This window comes from Rosa chinensis, chromosome 4, assembly GCF_002994745.2.
Source record: "Rosa chinensis cultivar Old Blush chromosome 4, RchiOBHm-V2, whole genome shotgun sequence".
Lineage (NCBI taxonomy): Eukaryota > Viridiplantae > Streptophyta > Magnoliopsida > Rosales > Rosaceae > Rosa > Rosa chinensis.
Window position 1 is genome coordinate 28,995,072 of NC_037091.1, and position 13,970 is coordinate 29,009,041.

At 37.3% G+C, this 13,970-nt stretch overlaps 1 protein-coding gene across 1 annotated transcript; it reads left to right on the plus strand.

The window, feature by feature from the left end:
• Positions 1-249: 249 nt before the first annotated feature.
• On the plus strand, positions 250-12,441 carry LOC112199072 (3beta-hydroxysteroid-dehydrogenase/decarboxylase). Its single transcript, XM_024340133.2, is given in 13 exon segments — positions 250-818; positions 926-1,015; positions 1,110-1,239; positions 1,348-1,439; positions 1,442-1,521; positions 1,649-1,774; positions 2,019-2,098; positions 2,303-2,501; positions 10,671-10,776; positions 10,932-11,106; positions 11,214-11,370; positions 11,546-11,613; positions 12,113-12,441. Coding segments are annotated over 13 exon segments (1,680 nt in total). The 5' UTR covers positions 250-586; the 3' UTR covers positions 12,258-12,441.
• The last annotated feature ends 1,529 nt before the right edge of the window (positions 12,442-13,970 follow it).

Here is a 13,970-nt window from a genome sequence, read left to right on the forward strand (position 1 = left end):
AACTCATTTATACGTAAGGCGAACGCTTTACTGAGGCTCTCCCGAAAACACCTCGGCTATGCCTCAGCCTTTTAAAACATTGTATTATTATTTTGTATCATTGCAATTTGAATTTAATTTGCAATATATTTGCACAGGGTTGTTTTAGTAGGGATCAAAGAACCTGCAGTTTTATATCAATCACTTAATCTTCAGGTATATATAAATGATATATGGTGTTTAATCACTATGATCAAAAATCAAGTCATTTTCAGTTATATCTTTCATGATTGTCAATTGTTTGCAACAACAAATCCTGCAGCAAAGCATGGAAACCATTGCTAGTTCGATTGAGCAGAAGATTTTTTTCTTACACAAATTACAAATTCAACTTTGGAGATTACATTCTACATGGATATATAATTGCATTGCTGGAAAAATAAGATATAAAAATATGAACCCTAAACCCTTTTTGATTTCTTTCCCTTTTTTCCTGTAAATTTTGGGAGCCCATTCAACAAGGATATAGTATCTTGGTTCATCTCTTCTTCCTCTGTCGGACGCTCTCATTCACTGAAAGCTTTGTTATTGGTTTCAGACTTCACCGATGACCTGCGATGAGAGATGGTGCGTCGTCACCGGAGGCCGAGGCTTCACTACTCGCCATTTGGTTCTCATGCTCATCCGCCAGAACATCTTCCATGTCCGAATCGCTGACCTCGGCCCCACCATCAATCTCGAACCTTCCGAGTCCAACGGAGTCCTCGCCGATGCTTTGAACTTCGACCGCGTTGAGTACATTTCCATCGACCTCCGCTGCAAGGATCAAGTTCTTCAAGGTCAGAATGCTTTCCTCCTTACTAAATTTAGCAGTTTATTATGTAAAATTGAACTTTTACACTTATTGATTGAGTAAGTTTGCATGCTTTGCATTCAATCTGTGTAGCATGTCAAGGTGATGAGGTTGTGTTCCATATGGCGGCACCTAATTCGTCGATCAACAATTACTAGCTCCACCATTCGGTCAATGTGGAAGGTACTGAACCAGAAGAAGAATTTGCATTTTTTTGCTTTTGATGGTTTGGATTTTTGATTGTTTGATAATGTCGTTGTTCAATTATGCTATGCAGGAACTAAAAATGTGATTGATGCTTGTGTTAAGCAGAAAGTGAAGAGGCTCATATACACTAGCTCTCCTAGCGTTGTGTTTGATAGGGTTCATGGTATTATTGATGGGGATGACTTGTTGTCATATCCACCTAAGGTACGCACAAGCCGAATTTCGAACTACAATTATTGCTATTGAATTTCAATAATGCAAGAATTTTGCGTCCCTACATCTTTGATTCTAAATTGTCTGTACTTATTTCAACACAATGATACTTATTCGGCCACTAAAGCGCAAGGAGAAGAGTTGGTAATCAAGTCAAATGGTGTTAAAGGGCTTCTAACCTGCTGCATACGCCTAGCAGCATTTTCGGACCCGGTGATAGGTTACTTGTTCCGTCTTTAGTTGTTGCCGCCAGGGCTGGGAAATCCAAGGTATTTTGGGTTATCCGTGAGATAAATTTTAGTTTAAAACACACACATACATATTCACACACCATTGTGAAATGTGAAGATTAAAAATATCTGATGTTCAGTTTCTTCTGCTCTTTCAAATGATCAGTTCATTATAGGAGATGGCAATAACATTTATGATTTCACGTATGTTGAAAATGTGGCCCATGCCCATATATGTGCAGAGCGAGCTCTAGCATTTGAAGGCACAGCTGCAGAGAAAGCTGCAGGACAGGTACAATTGTGTAACATAAATTTCTTAAAACTTTTGTCTGAAGGCAGATAGATGTTGTCAGAATGGAATTGAAAATAAGATGCATTTTATCTACTGAGCCGTCGCTTCACATTCTGTTTCCTTACATTTTCATTAAAACATGGCCAAGTCATGCTTTACTTTGGATGTCTGTTCATTCAAGATGATGATAAGTTTTGGCATTTTTAGCTAAAAGGAGGGTTTTTTTTTTTTTTTTTTTTTTCAGGCATATTTTATAACCAATATGGAACCTATTAAGTTTTGGGAGTTTATTTCACTTATTCTAGAAGGTCTTGGTTATGAAAGGTACATTATTTTCTTAGTCCTTTCAGTTATGCATACCTTCTATGTGATCACTATACTTTACATCCTCTACACCTTAACATGTAGTGTAGTCTTTTGGTTATTTCTAATATTTCATTTTGAAGATTTAATACTTCATTCTGGTGTCTCTCTCTCTCTCATCTTGCTTTATTCTCCCCCAAATGAATGTTTGAATGTTGTTTGCAGACCAAGGATAAAAATCCCTACAGCTGTTATGATGCCAATTGCACATGTGGTGGAGAGCACATATAAGCTTTTAGGCCCGTATGGTATGAAGGTTCCACAGCTGACGCCTTCAAGAATTAGACTTCTCTCTTGCACCAGATCTTTTAAATCTTCAAAACCACAGGATCGAATTGGTTACACACCCCTTATTTCGCTTCAGGTTATATTCTATTTTCATAATAAGAGTGATCAGCTTTGGTTATTTCAATGAAATTGATGCGGCTGAAATAGCCTCACAATTTAACCCTGCAAAATGTAGTTGTTAGTATATGATAAGCAGGGATCGTTCAGTCCGGGGATTGTAGGGTACACCTACACAAAAAGGTCAATTAACAAATAAAAGAATGAAATGGGGGTTTTTGAATTTTGGTTCCTAATCTACTTAAAATAAAAACAAAACAAATAAACCTATATACAATGATCGACTTCCCTAACCTAGACCAATACCACTCGGAAATTACTAAGTGTAAAAACAGAAAATCCATTTCAACATGCTACAAAAATGTGCCCATCTTAAATGCCTAGATAAGAGCTCAAATGAAAAGCCTCAGCGGATCAATCCACTTATCTGATTCATTCTAATGTAGGCATGGATCGGAAAAGTCCTTACCAAGCCTAATACTACTAATTTTCAAAAACACTCAGCGTAATTCTCTTAACTAGTAGTATTATCTAACCCTCGAATCAACTCACACGTGCAAATTAACCATTACAGATAGAATTTAGCACGTAATTTTCAGAATCATTTAATCATTAAAGCATGATTTTTACCACCCGTTAGAACTAATTACTACTTGTTTAACTCAGTATCTTAACAAATAACAATTACTCTTGGCAAATTAAGCAAACACACTAGAACTCTCACCGTTATTCTAGCATGCAAACTTATTAACCTAACTCTGAAAATTACCTAAACACGTAAAAGGGCACAAGATTGTAACATGCATCATAAAAGAATTCTCGAAATTAACTCAATAATAAACTGAAAATCTCAAAAATATTAATAAAAATATTATGAAAATTTCATGTCTCCAATTACACAACTCGCAAATTGAAACAAACAAAACCGAAACAAAAATTATAAGTAGAGTCATAGTTACACTTTGAAGCTTTCCTCAGCGGCTTAGCAACAAGGTGATGAACTTGTCTCTACTATGGTGGTGGAGCGTCCTTGACTCAGCGCCTAAGAGCTTCGTAGATTGATAGATGGATGGTGTCACGGTCTTGTAGGTGATGGAAGTTTAAGGAGTGAATTGGGCAGAGTCTCAGAAAAGTTTTTGGCCAGGAAGTGATAGGCAATGAATTATCTTGGCGGGGAAGTGATCTTGGCTGGGAAGTGATAGGCAATTCTATTCTGGACATTGCCTATTTATAGGGGAGCATTGGTTGGCTTTCCCAACTGAAACGTCTCCTTTATGGCCTTAACTCCTCTCATAATGGGGCAATTCCTTTAATTTCCAAGCTGAAACGTCTTTCTCTTATTTATTTTCCAGCTGAAACATCTTTCTCTTTTATTCCCCAACTAAAAAAACTTCTTTCTCCTTTATTCTCCAGCTGAAAACGTCTTTCTCCTTTATTTCCCTTCTTCATTGCTTGGTCAAATGTCTTAAATACTTTATTTTATGACTCCATCATTGCTGTTTCCAAGAGTTCCACTAGGTAAGGTTTCCTACAACAAGCAGGAGAATATCAAAATTTTCTAGAGAAAATAAAGGGAATTAAAATGTAAAGACCGCAAAAACGGTCGACAGTGAGAAATCTTGATCCAGGTAGGATTTTTCATGAATTTTACTTTTTTCGCCTATTTCACTTCAAACACTCAACAAGACTCTCAAAATGACTTACTGACTCAAAACACTAAACTAAGGGAGAAATAAGGCTAAAATGAGGCACATAATCAATAATATCGTCACACTTTTTTGCTCCTATCAACTACCCCACACTTAGCTTTTGCTAGTCCCTTAGCAAAACAAAAATACAAAACAAAACAACGACTCAACGAAAAACAAGTAAATGACTCTACTTCCCATAACTGTTGTCTCAGAGACTCCAAACTCATGGCTTTCACGTTAAACACTTAATCAAAATTGCATAGATAATTCCATGGTTAATAAACCTGTGACATTCATATGACTAAGCAAGATATGGAGAACTTAAGTTATACAGTGAATGATAGCATGTTTCGAACAAGTCCAATCCAAACTCACAGGGCATACTCTCGATTTTTCTCTCAGAAATGGCTATGCTTAAAAGCTTCACTCTCAAGTATATGCAAGAGAATAAATTGTAAGGCAACAAATAGCTTGCATATTTCATCAATAAACGCATTTTGTGAAGAATTATTAAAGACCTCAAGAAATGACTAAGTGCACAAATGGACCTAAACCATAACCTCGACTGCGTTCCTGACTCCACTAACCAAAGACTGCCCATCTCAAGGATCAAGTAAGCACTTAAACAGGTTGTAATGGGGCTAAGCTAGGGTTTTCGAAATGAAGATTAAGCATACAAAAATCCTAAGGACCTAGCAGAGCATATAAGGACCACCTTATGTCATCATTTTTGTAGACCAAATATCATTGTTTTGGGCCAAACCTTCACTCTAACCAACATGGGAATGGACAAAGGCATAATTTTCAACTTTGAGCCTTCTACAAATTTGAAAGTCCAAAACCACACTTCAACAATTTCCCAAGAGTTTTCGTTTCAATTTGTTTTCTCTTTTGCCGTTTTTGTTTCTTTCTTTTTCATTTTCTTTCTTTCTTTTTTTTTTTTTACAGCAATTTTTTTTTCTCTCTTCTTTTTTCTTGGATTTTCCCCACCCCACACTTGTCTTTCATCATCACCCCTATACTATGTCATGCTCTACTAAGTCCCTAAGACAAGGGTAGAGATATCCTGTACTAAGCTCATGGTAGGGTAGTGAGGGTGATGAAACAAAGGCTTTCAACGTAGGCTCAAAGGGGTTCATTCTAAAGAGTCCCACGACGGGCACAATTGGGGACACATGCTTGTTTGGCTATGGTGGTTACCCTAATGCCTTCTATCCTATCCAGGATCAGTGCATATTATGGCATACAAGTTTTGACAGTCACAACAATCGAGTTCTAGTATTCTCTAGTCCATTAAAATCTATTGCACATGATCATTGGATTTCCAAGAATGATGAGATTTTGCAAATACCGCCATGAAATTATGAATTTATCAATAAGCACTCGAAAAAAAAGTATTTTAGCTCAACAGCTCACTTAGGGTCAAATGAATCAGACTTAATCCTAGCATGCTTAATGAACCAAGTTACAATCCTATCTCAAATCTTCATACACGTATCACAACGTCGATTAACCACATAATTCAATTAAGTCCTATTTCGATTGTGAAAACCTTCAGCCATGAATTCAGAGACATGTTCATCCTTTTTTTTGAACTAAAATAAAGGTGTAAACCCACCCCACACTTAGAATCTACATTATCTCAATGTAGGCAAAAAATATGGTATATAGACCCTAAATATGGGGGGCTACGAAAATAAGGGAAGGGTAAAATAAACAAACAAACAAACAAAGACACAAGTACAATTCAACCTAAGCAAGTGAAGGGATAGAAATGTCAAACTCTCGTTGATGGCTCCTCCACAGCCTCGATTGAAATGGGTTGCCTCCCATGCAGCGCTTAATATTTATAGTCCTTCAGTCTGGACTTTTCTCCTTGTTCACACGTGCTCATTCCTTGGGTTAGGCACCGTGTTACTTGGTAGCTTCCCAGTTTCAGCAATCCGACCCATGAAATCCACCACTTGGCCCATTTGATTCTTGAGCTCCGCAATATCCTTTGAATGGGTCGCCTGTCCTTCAATCAAAGCTTGAGTAGCCGTGTTAAGTTGTTGTTGCCCCACAGCAAGGGATTTCAACAGTTCATCATAATTATGGGCACTCAAAGTATTAGAAACAGGAGGTGGAGGGACAGAATTGGGAATACCAAAAGTTTGAGGTACCTGAGGCGTAAAAAACAAACCTGGTGGGCGTTGAGAATTCTGACCTGGGCCTTGAGGTGGTCTCAAGGTATTATCATTGTTGGCCCAACGAAAGTTGGGGTGGTCTCTGAGCCCAGGATTGTAAGTATTGGAGTAAGGGTTGTACCTCGGGCCTCCTTGATACCCTAAGGCGTTAACAGATTCCCATCCTTCTGGAGAGGCAAGTTGGGGACATTTATCTGTGGGGTGCCCTTGAGTCGAGCACATCCCACACACTTGAGCCATTGCTCCTCCTCCATTAACGTTTAAGACTTGAGACAGCAGAGTAGACATCTTGTTGACCTTGTCTTCCAGAGCAGAGTTAGTGGACACCTCATGTACCCTCCGTTGAGTGGAAAGCACCCCCTCATATTGCTGATAGTTTAGTGCACGATTAGTAAGTAGCACCTTGGCATCAGCAGGTGTCTTATCCATAAAGGATCCTCCAGCAGCAGCATCTAACAAACCACGCTAATTAGCGGTGAGTCCTTCATAAAAATAGGTAAGGAGGGACCCCTCACTCATCCCATGGTTAGGGCATGATGCTACAAGGCTCTTAAATCTATCCCAATAATTGCAGAAATTCTCCTCATGTCCTTGCGTGATTCCACTAATCTGCTTCCTCAAAACAGTGACCTTTGAGGCAGGAAAGTACTTCGTAAGGAACTCGCCCTTCATCCTATCCCAAGTGTTGATAGTCCCAGCAGGCAGCTCAAATAGCCAAGTCTTGGCCTTGTCCTCCAAAGTAAAAGGGAATGCCTTCATCTTCAAGATATTGATATCAGCTCCTTTAGGGCACATACTCCCACAGACAAACTCGAACTCCTTGAGATGCTTGTTGGTTTCTTCACTACTCATCCCATGAAACTTGGGTAGGTGATGCAGAAACCCACTCTTTAACTCAAAATCATCATTAAGCCCCTCTCCTAGTTCTGGATAGGCAATGCATAAGGGCGCGGTACCCCCACCTGTAGGATTAGACAGTTGCCTAATAATCTCAGCCATTGGTGCCTGTACTTGCTCAACACGGGCGTGCTCTTCCTCTTCTTCCTCTTCAAAGACTTATTCTTCTCCCTCTTCAGAATGGTCAGGTTTGTTGATCTCCTCGGTTGATCTAGTTGAGGAGTTATAACCTGAATAGCTAGAGTCCTGAGAATCCCTCCTTTCTAGAGGAGGGCGGTCTGAAAAAGTGAGTTCTGCCCTTTGCCTAGCCCGTTCCAATTTTTCAAAGAGCTCCTTAGTCTTATCAGAGACAGTGGACATTCATGGACTTTTAAGACCAAATCAAGTGTTAGTAACATATACAAGGTTTGAAATACAAACATTATGTGTTTCCTACTTTCTAAGTTACTTTTACATTTACATACTTAGGTACTGGAACAGAGGACCTCGTTTGTGCAATGGGACTATAGAACAGCTACCCTCGACAAAGTCATGTTTAATCCAATATACCTTAAGCAGGTCACACATCATTTTTATTTTATTTTATTATAAACATAGTTAATACCTCAATTGATTCCAAGTTGTAAGTCGAGCCCAATAGAAACCACTACTATTGGTGAGATACGATATAGGGATAGTCGCCCAGACATAAGTCTCTTTCCTTTGTTTCAGAAGGCAGAATGGCCAGATTAAGAGGTAAGTGAGAGGGAGGACTCATTTTAGTGATACTACGGAGGCTACTCCCTCATTGAGGTTTAGGCCCCTATTGGCTACTCCCACATAGTGGTTTAGGCTCATTCTATAGTATCTCTGAGATCCAATTGAACCCATCACCCAGGGTCTCAACCTAAGACACCATCTGTATGCCCCTTACTCAGCTGGGAAATTAACTTATGTGTTAGACTGTTCTCCAAGTGCTAATAAAGGCCGCCCTCAACCTCAAGAGACTTGAGCAAGGTACTAATGAAGGGGCCAAAATTAACAAAAGGGCCCTTGTCTACTCATACGATTTTACACACTTACAACAATTAAGTATTTAGCTAAATTCATATCCTAAGTATATTAATCTAAGTGAAAAACATACAATTTACAATATGCTAAAAAAAAAACTCATTCTACAATTTACAACATGCTTAAAAAAACAACTTCTACAAATTGTACAACAATTATAAAAGACATGCTTAATTTCGTAACACTCATAAAACTTAAACTAAATCACAATTAAAGCTTGGCCTAACTGAAATCGCAATTTGTCACCATTCCACAAGTGTAGTACAAAAATTAGCATGCATTCTATATACAACAAAATCCACAAGTGCAAGGGGTTTTAACAATCCCCGGCAACGGCGCCAAAAATTGATGCGGCTGAAATAGCCTCACAATTTAACCCTGCAAAATGTAGTTGTTAGTATATGATAAGCAGGGATCGTTCAGTCCGGGGATTGTAGGGTACACCTACACAAAAAGGTCAATTAACAAATAAAAGAATAAAATGGGGGTTTTTGAATTTTGGTTCCTAATCTACTTAAAATAAAAACAAAACAAATAAACCTATATACAATGATCGACTTCCCTAACCTAGACCAATACCACTCGGAAATTACTAAGTGTAAAAACAGAAAATCCATTTCAACATGCTACAAAAATGTGCCCATCTTAAATGCCTAGATAAGAGCTCAAATGAAAAGCCTCAGAGGATCAATCCACTTATCTGATTCATGCCTAGAAAATCCATTTCAACATGCTACAAAAATGTAACCTACAATTTTTACCACCCGTTAGAACTAATTACTACTTGTTTAACTCAGCGTCTTAACAAATAACAATTACTCTTGGCAAATTAAGCAAACACACAAGAACTCTCACCGTTATTCTAGCATACAAACTTATTAACCTAACTCTGAAAATTACCTAAACACGTAAAATGGCACAAGATTGTAACATGCATCATAAAAGAATTCTTGAAATTAACTCAATAATAAACTGAAAATCTCAAAAATATTAATAAAAATATTATGAAAATTTCATGTCTCCAATTACACAACTCGCAAATTGAAACAAACAAAACCGAAACAAAAATTATAAGTAGAGTCATAGTTACACTTTGAAGCTTTCCTCAGCGGCTTAGCAACAAGGTGATGAACTTGTCTCTACTATGGTGGTGGAGCGTCCTTGACTCAGCGCCTAAGAGCTTCGTAGATTGATGGATGGATGGTGTCACGGTCTTGTAGGTGATGGAAGTTTAAGGAGTGAATTAGGCAGAGTCTCGGAAAAGTTTTTGGCCAGGAAGTGATAGGCAATGAATTATCTTGGCTGGGAAGTGATAGGCAATTCTATTCTGGACATTGCCTATTTATAGGGGAGCATTGGTTGGCTTTCCCAACTGAAACGTCACCTTTATGGCCTTAACTCCTCTCATAATGGGGCAATTCCTTTAATTTCCAAGCTGAAACGTCTTTCTCTTATTTATTTTCCAGCTGAAACATATTTCTCTTTTATTCCCCAACTAAAAAAACGTCTTTCTCCTTTATTCTCCAGCTGAAAACGTCTTTCTCCTTTATTTCCCTTCTTCATTGCTTGGTCAAATGTCTTAAATACTTTATTTTATGACTCCATCATTGCTGTTTCCAAGAGTTCCACCAGGCAAGGTTTCCTACAACAAGCAGGAGAATATCAGAATTTTCTAGAGAAAATAAAGGGAATTAAAATGTAAAGACCGCAAAAACGGTCGACAGTGAGAAATCCTGATCCAGGTAGGATTTTCATGAATTTTACTTTTTTCGCCTATTTCACTCCAAACACTCAACAAGACTCTCAAAATGACTTACTGACTCAAAACACTAAACTAAGGGATAAATAAGGCTAAAATGAGGCACATAATCAATAATATCATCACACTTTTTTGCTCCTATCAGAAATTGCACTGATACAGAAAAAAAAAAATTAACCAATAAAATTGCACTTGGCTAGAGCTCCCAACCATATTCACTTCAATTGCGCATCTATCAATTTTTAAGAAGACAATTGAGTCACACCCACACTTGATTGCTGAAAAACTATAGTATTATCCTTGGTTTTGCATTACCAATGGAAGTTTCCAATCCTTGTGTGTAGGAATTATAGTTTTATTATACTTTGTTTGGTCAATATAGCATATTCAGCTGTCTTTGAAGACGGGCAAGAAAGCCGTAAAATATTTTCTAATATTTGACTAGAGATGCAAACCTATATGAAGTGGCTTTAAGCTTCTCTTTCTATTAATGGTGCACTGACTAATAAGTTAATAAAAAAATGTTTTGTCATTTGACATTTCCATTTTCAAATTCTTATTTTGGTGCTTTTCTTATGACAATGTGATATTTTTTTTTCCTTCAGGAGGGTCTTAAGAGGACAATTGAGTCATACCCACACTTGAGGGCTGAACATCGACCCAAAAGAGAAGGGCCATCTAAAGCTTCTGTATATCTTGGAAGCGGAAGGGGTATGATTTTAATTTTTTTTTTGGTATGATGTTTGTTATAATGTCACCAGAAACAAAAAATCATGATGGCATATTCATAATTGATTCAGCATAAATGAAATTACACTGATATGTTGTTATAATGAAGCAATGCATTTGCTATGTTGCCCTTACAGTTGCTGACGCATTACTGTGGAAGGATAAAACAGAGACATTCAAGGCACTATTAGTTTTGATTGCGATCTACTACAACTTCATTGGATCTAAAGCTAAGATTATTACTGTCATTTCGAAGAGTCTCATGTTCACATCAATTTTCATGTTCATCTCTGGCAATTTACCAGAAATGATGTATGCCTCGTGCCCTTCTTGCATATGTTTCTTAGTGCAAAATTGCTCTTTGAAGCAGCTTTCAATATGAACTGAAGCATGTACTATTTTTTTTTTTGTTACTCCAGATTAGGATATAAACTCGAGAAGCTTCAATCATCACATTTTCACTTCTCAGAAGAGACGTCACAACAAATTGCTGCATCTGTGGTCTCATCATGGAATATATCTGTCAAAACTTTAAAATCTCTCGGGAAAGGAAATGACTGCATATTGTTTCTTAAGGTATTGACTATTTTTTGCTGCTCTTAACTTCCTTTCTGTGTCTGGTTATTTATTCCTTTGATAGTGTATAGACAGTTCAATATTGCATTGATGCATACTTCTAATATTTGTTAATCAGTAGGTATTATTATAATGAAACTTTCTGACATTTACCTTAAAACATTGTTGCTTGTAGGCGGCTGTATCTCTACTGGTTCTTAGCTTTCTTGGAGCTTTTTCACTTCAGAACTCATTTATTATAGGTTATTCTCTCTCCTTCCTAATGTGAATTCACTCTCCTTCTGAATGTGAATTCAAACTGACAATGTTTCGCCGTTTACCAACAAAAATAAAGAAGGCATAGGCATTTTATTTGGGTTGAAAGCATGTAGAAAGTTTTACGCATTCTGAAAATGCTGGCAATGTTATGTAGAATGTGAAGTGTTAATATGCCATTATAGAGAAACAACTTTGGAATTGTATATCATTTTGGTCAATGAAGTAGGGAAGGACAGTGGGTTTGGAGTATTTGAATATGTGGGGACTGCCTGTAGATAAACTATGGGATTGTTTAAGCTTGTAGTGAACTGTTCTCAAGTAGTTATGTGATGAATCTACTGTTGATTCATTTGTCCTTTTATGGACTTGGTTGCAATGTCCTTGCGGAAACTTTTGCATCTCATTGTTTGTTTGTTGAAGGATCAAGGAGTGTTTTGTCTCCCCTCCCTAACACTTGGTTTCCTTGTTCTCTTATCCTTTCAAGAGTTTCCACTGCCTTTTTAGCCTTCTATGTGTATGAAAAGCAGGAAGAAAAAATCGATGCCATGGTTCTAGAAGCTTTCTCTTGTGGACGCAAATTGAAGTCCAATATACTTCGAAAATTCAGTACATCCAAAAGGATTGAGTGACTTCCTGATAGTGTTCATAGTCTTGCTGCCCGCATCTTGTCATTCTGGTATGCTTGTGTGAGAATTCATAAAGAAACGCGTGTTGTCCCAGGCATTTTCTTTCATCTTCGACTAATTCTTGTAACAACATTGTATGTCCATTTTGTGTGATGCAAATGGGACCTGAAAATGCATGCTTTTCTTAGTTTTCTTTCTTTTAAATTTTAACTTAACCCACTTTTCATCATTAGTTGTTGTTTCTTGCTTGACATGCCTAACCAAAAGATCAGTCATGCAAGACATCAAATTCTTGGCTATGAAGTTTGAAGAAATTTTACACATTAAACAAATTTTACTACAAACGCGGTTACATATATTGGCCACTGGATTTCTTCCTCGCGAACGTGGACTAATAGGCTTCACCTGAGTGCACTCAATGCTTATAACCATGATTTCTTCTGTTTAGGCTACGCAAGAGGCTTTATGTTGTAATCTTCTCTTTTTGCATTTTTTTTTTATTTTTTAATTTTCTCTTATAAAAAAAAAAATCAATGTGATTTCTTGAAGCAGCCAAAGGATGACCCTATTAGCAACCATACGTTGTTGAGAGGCGACATTTTGGGATTGCAGAGAAACTTTGGCTACATCAACAAGCTGGTAGATATTGGATACCAAGCCTTTTTTCAAAAGATTCTTTTGGGACACGACAGAAATAGCCACTGCCTATCGTTTGCCGTATCAGATACCTTGCAGCCTGTGAGGGCACGTTTTAAAAAATAAAAACTAGATTAGAAAATGCACCATAGAGGATAAGCAGCCCACTGATACTCCAAATAGAAGCAAACACCAGTAGACAAGCCTTATGTGGTACAAGTACAGCGGGATCATATGCAAAGAGCATGGAAAGATTTTAGATCACCATTGTAATAGACCATCAATCAACTGTCAACGTCAGATTATGTTGCTCTAGCAGCCAAAGTGAAGTATGCAAGGAGGGAATAAATATCTAGTCAGAAGAGATTCCTTTCATAAGAAGCAAGTCCCCTCCCTTGTGTTCGTCGGAGGGGAAAATACTCTGTCCAAACTTTCTTTTATATGCATATATTTGAAGGAGTAAATCCATACTCTAACTATTCAAAAGTCGAATCAATCTTTAAAGATTAATTGTACAAAAAATCAATATAAATAAAAAATTGTTTATTCACACAATTGTATCAAGTAAATGAACAGTTGGTCATTAACTTGCACCATAACCATTCCTTCATTTGATGCGATTTCTTAATTAAACGATACTTGCTTTGCATTGATTTTTAACATAGATGATCTTTTAAGGTTAATTTAACTTTTCAATGTAGCGATCATTGATTTACACAACCAAATATATGCAAATAACAGAGAGTTTAGACGCACATGTCTGAACATGTATGGACGAAAGTATTTTCCTATCAAAGGAGACAGGGCCAAAATCCTAGTGCCACACTAGGAGAGAGAACTAATTGACATTAAATGCCAATTAATATGTATTCATGTTTAAGCTCTAAATTGTGGCTCATTTGTTATTTCGAACAATTAACAACTAGAGGTCAGGCTTCGAATCTCATTTACATACGTATGCTATGATATGAAATTTAGGCGAAGTTACTGGTCACTCCCTGTACTTTTAAAGTGTCAACAGTTCAGTCCCTATTATCGTAATTTTAACAAAGAACTCCTCATACATTCAAATCTCACAGA